This window comes from Engraulis encrasicolus, chromosome 18 (assembly GCF_034702125.1).
Source record: "Engraulis encrasicolus isolate BLACKSEA-1 chromosome 18, IST_EnEncr_1.0, whole genome shotgun sequence".
NCBI classification, from domain to species: domain Eukaryota; kingdom Metazoa; phylum Chordata; class Actinopteri; order Clupeiformes; family Engraulidae; genus Engraulis; species Engraulis encrasicolus.
In genome coordinates this window covers 47,247,692-47,252,691 of record NC_085874.1, presented here as the reverse complement: position 1 = coordinate 47,252,691, position 5,000 = coordinate 47,247,692, and the positions used below count along the sequence as shown (strand labels likewise).

Sequence of the window (5,000 nt, the reverse complement as noted above, 5' to 3'; positions counted from 1 at the left end):
TGTGTGTGTGTGTGTGTGTGTGTTGTTGTTGACTATTTATATGAGTTATATTGTGAAGTGGGTCAGATGTGGGCCCCAAATATTTGTGAAAATTTCAAGTGGGCCCCAAGTTGGAATAGGTTGGGAACCCCTGCTCTAGCTGTTGTCTGTACCGTGGTCAGACAGGATGATCACATTCACACACTTACCTGTAGCAAACCACTGAAACGTGCTATGCAAATAAATGATTATAGATTACATACGACATGGCTGTTGCAAATAAATGATTATAGATGATACATGACATGGCTGTTGTCTCACCGTGGTCAGACAGGATGATCACGTTCACACACTTGTGCAGGTTCCTCATCTTCAGGCCCTCCATCAGCAGTCCCATGATGCCATCCACCTTCATCAAGGCTTGAATCACCTGAGAGTGTTACATACTTGTCATTTGTTACATATTTGTGTTACAAACATTATTACATCCTACACTTAAAGTGATACTGTCCCATTTTTGGAAATAAGCTTATTTTACACCTAACCTTGAGTTAAATAATAGGGTTTTACAAGGTTTTTGCCGAGTGCGTCGCACCATCAGCTGTGGTTACTCGCTATGGAAATAATCATAGCTGATGGTGCGACGCACTCGGCAATCTACTTGGTGGGCTTTAGTGTCAAATAGTTGTCTTGACCGTAATTTAGATATTCTCAAGGTAGTAGCTTCACAAAACACATTCTGCAGACCTTTCAAGAATACATGAAGGACTTTGGACACTTTGGTTTATGTGTGGATACCCTCAATATATTACGAGGTAAGTGTGACGTTGTTTTGAGCTGTGCAATACTTTAAAATGTTGTGTTTTTGAAATGTGTGTAACCGCCGAAAAATGATGCCCGCATCTTTCATATTGCATAGCTGATATGGCTAACAAGGCTAACGTGATATTATCAAACTTTCTCAGAACGGACCCTTTTGCCTTGATTTTGCTCTAGAGTGACTGTATTTCATCCCAAACATGCAAAAATCAGGCAAACTTGTTCCAACTCCGGATAAATCCTTTAACTGCTAGCATTTAGCATAGTGTTTCTTATATTGTCTGTATATTCTTTCTGCATAGTTATGGAGTGACACAGTATTTCACAAGCTGTGCCTGTGCAACAACTGCGTGTGTGACAAATGAATCTACTCCTCTCAAGAAATGTTATCGCAATGAACCATTGCTGCTTTCGAGTTAACCGTTCAGCTTACCTGACTGCTCTTTGGTCCAAATACATGTCCAGACTGGTCAGGCTCTTCCAAATAAAGAGTGTAGAGGTCTGGCCTAGAGGAAAGGGGAAAATAGACAATAGCGAACTTCAGTCATGGGTGAGCGGTTAGGGCGTCAGACTTGCATCCCAGAGGTTGCCGGTTCGACTCCCGACCCGCCAGGTTGGTGGGGGGAGTAATCAACCAGTGCTCTCCCCCATCCTCCTCCATGACTGAGGTACCCTGAGCATGGTACCGTCCCACCACACTGCTCCCCATGGGGCGCCACTGAGGGCTGCCCCCTTGCACGGGTGAGGCATAAATGCAATTTCGTTGTGTGCAGTGTGCAGTGTTCACTTGTGTGCTGTGGAGTGCTGTGTCACAATGACAATGGGAGTTGGAGTTTCCCAATGGGCTTTCACTTTCACGTTTCACTTCAGTGAATGCGTTACACATCCCACGTCCCACTGTTGGCCAGATGCAGGACAATTAAAGTGAATCCAGGAAAGCAGTGTTTCCCAAACTTGGCCATATGCATACAAACAGTTACAAAAGGACCGGTGGCCTGTTCATGTATTATGAAGTCACTAGGAGCTGTCATACCTTTGTCCCTCAGGCAGGCCTAGCCACTCCAGAATCGTATTCACTCTCTTCTCATATGGGACCTTCCTAAAAAATTGAAATGAACACAAATGTAATATGGATGCAAGAGACACAAATACATGCACACGCACACACATGCGCGCGCGCACACACACACACACACACACACACACACACACACACACACACACACACACACACACACACACACACACGCACACGCACACGCACACGCACACGCACACGCACACACACACACACACTTTGTTTTAATATCAAACAGGTGTAACATTCCAATCAAGTAATGGTTGTGGCATTAAAAAAAGAAAACCTCACACAATGTAGATACAATGTAGAACAAATGGAAATAGTGCTGAGGATGCAACTACCATCTCTACTTGTCATAGACCTGGAAAGAGACCATGAGTTAGTGTTGCTATGTAGAAGTAGCTTTAACTAGCTATAGGATATACTGTGTGGAAGCTGTAGGAGTTAATGGATGCTTGGCGTCTTCAACTGCCATGAATTAGAATTAGCAGAAATTGTATATTTTATGTGGAGGATTTTATTGCAATACTCATAAACGGCGTGCCGTTTTCCATGTGCGTTACGCCCATTTGTGGGGGAAAGCAACCCATGCAAGTCAATTGGTGATGTTGGGGTTTAATAAACGAAAGATGCGGACCTGTAGACAAGCGTTGTTCACGTGCAACATGCCGAAAACCTGTTGTGTTGCCGGTTGTTCAAATAATAAAGCCAAACAGCCGTGGCTGAAGCATGGAATGTGTTCATTTAGGCTGGCCAATGTAGCATGTAAATCAATCAGACAATCGCTTTGTTTTCACCCATAAAGGGGCGTAACGCTTGCATGGTTAAAACCAGACCTAATCACAAGTGAGATTAGGTCTGGGGAGTTGCCAATTGTAAATTCCGCAGGGGAGAGAATGCTTGGCTATTATGACACACTACCCTGCTCTCTGATTGGGCAGAGAAACTGTTAAGGTCGGAATGCTTGGCCATTATGACACAGTGCCCATGATCTTGGATGTTATGAGTCATCCTCCCCAGACTGTCTTTCAGCTCGAAACTATTGTGTAGAACTAAAGGCAGTGTGGGAGTTCCCAGGCTAGCGTAACGCAAATTTAAGAGCAAAGTACCCGGATGGCCATTCATGAGTATGGTAAGTGGAGTGAGTATATGAAGAGTGGAGTATCCACCTTACTACCCTGCAGTGGCAAAACAATTACCCACATGGCCCCAGGGCAAAACACTGATAGGGCCCCTCCAACAGCTTACCATGGTCACAATAGGGCCCCCACCAACAATACAGAGGGGCCCTGGGCCCAGGGGCAAATGCCCTGCTTGCCGCCCTATAGCTCCGCCCGTGCTACCCCGCCCACTTTTTTTACCCCGCATTTTTCGGGTTCCAGTCTGCTAGTTTCTCTTAAGGGCCGTACACACACGTTGCTACTAGTTACTCGCTCAGCAAATGAAGTCAATAGAATGTCGATTCCAGCGAGACTCACAGGCGAGTAGGCGAGTACTGTACAAGCGATGCGATGTGGGCGGATCCCGAGTTGAAAATATTTTATCTTCGAGCGAGGCGAGTAAGCGAGTAACCAATTGGAATGCAGAGTTCGGTACTTCTCACCTGTTCATTGGCAGTTAAAGCCGCGGGAACTTTCAGCGAACGTTCCATGAAAGAGTGGCGAGTAGGCGAGCAAGCGAAAAGCTAGCTTTGTGTGTGTATGCCGCTTTAGGCTGCCCATAACCCTTCCTGAATGAATTAGCATGGAGCGCCCCTTGTAGTGGTGGATAAGATGGCGGACGCAGTGGATGGTTTGGTTTGGTTAGCATGTGTTTTAGAATGTGTCTTTATGAAACTGTCCTATTATGCACTGCCCTAGCTAACCTGTCCCCTTTTTATCTACATGATACTCAGCTTTTAGATCTCACCGATTGCGACTATTTCTCTTTTTTTTGTCAAGTGGTCTTTTGTATTTGTCCTCAAGTATGACTGTCTGTGAGCTCTAAGATTGAAAGATTCTTTCAAGTCCTCTCACTTGTCCAGCACTTTGGGCAGCCACTAGTGGTGTGGATCGGCACTGCCCTCATGATCCGATTCGATCACGATTCGGGAGATAGCGATTTGATTCGATCCGATCCGATTCAATTCTACAATGCATTGCAATGAATTACATTTCTACTGAAAGCAAAACAGTCAATTATGAGGCAATACAAGTAGTCAGATACTGAGCAACAATCTATTGGCTGTTTTCTGTATCAGTCCGTATCAGTCTGTATCAGTCTTGCAATGTTTTGAAGTGCTTTTATTTAATTTAACATTCATTTGCTCCTGAAATATCCATGGAAGTAATTGAAACTTAAAAAAATTGCCGGATCGATTCTGGAACTTGCCAGATCGATTCTGGATCGCCCATGCCCCGCATCGATTCGGATCGCCGAATCGATCATTGTTGACACCACTAGCAGCTACCTCTGTTGGATTTTAAAGTGCTTTATAAATAAAATGGACTTGACTTGAATTGGCTTGGTTAGTGTTCTCACCCGTCATAGACCTTGTAGTAGTCGGGGAACTTCCCTTGGATGGCCACGTCCGCTCCGGGCCAGAAGAACGTTCCGGATTTCATGCCGTGCCTCATGGCACTCAACCACACCTGCAGGGGGAACACAAAGAAAGAAAGAAAGAAACAAACAAACAAAATGAGGGATTTATTTCATGCGATTTTACAAATACAAGATACTGTATGAAATGTAGGTTATGTGTTAGCCTGGTAAACCAGCGCCACCCGCTGGACGCCGACATTTTTCAGCTACGAGTGGGTCTGGCCTCGGATCTGAGAACGTTTTGAACACTGTGCCCTGAGTCTGGCAAACCCAATCACAACGCTGAGATATGTTTTGAATCAAAGCGGGAGGGGTTTTGAGGGAGTGACGACGAATCTCGCAACACCGTTGGGAAAGCACATCAACAGCAAAGATCGCCGATTGGTCAGAGCGCCGGCACGGTTTGAAAAAACAACAGGTTGTTCTCATCAACAATCTTCGGAGGTATCGTTCATCGGGGCTGGCTTATCAGGCTATATGTAATGTGCTGTATGTATCATGTATGTTCCCCACCAAAGTGCTCCTTCACTGCTCTTGTTCA

At 45.1% G+C, this 5,000-nt stretch overlaps 1 protein-coding gene across 1 annotated transcript in view; it reads right to left on the bottom strand.

The window, feature by feature from the left end:
- enpp1 (ectonucleotide pyrophosphatase/phosphodiesterase 1) overlaps positions 1-5,000 on the bottom strand; it is a 150,693-nt gene that overhangs the window by 57,665 nt on the left and 88,028 nt on the right. Inside the window, exons 9-12 of the mRNA XM_063223728.1 lie at positions 4,400-4,509; positions 1,832-1,897; positions 1,232-1,304; positions 301-409 (exon numbers count right to left, since the gene is read on the bottom strand). Coding sequence (XP_063079798.1) covers positions 301-409; positions 1,232-1,304; positions 1,832-1,897; positions 4,400-4,509 — 358 coding nt within the window. The remainder of the gene's footprint in view (positions 1-300; positions 410-1,231; positions 1,305-1,831; positions 1,898-4,399; positions 4,510-5,000) is intronic.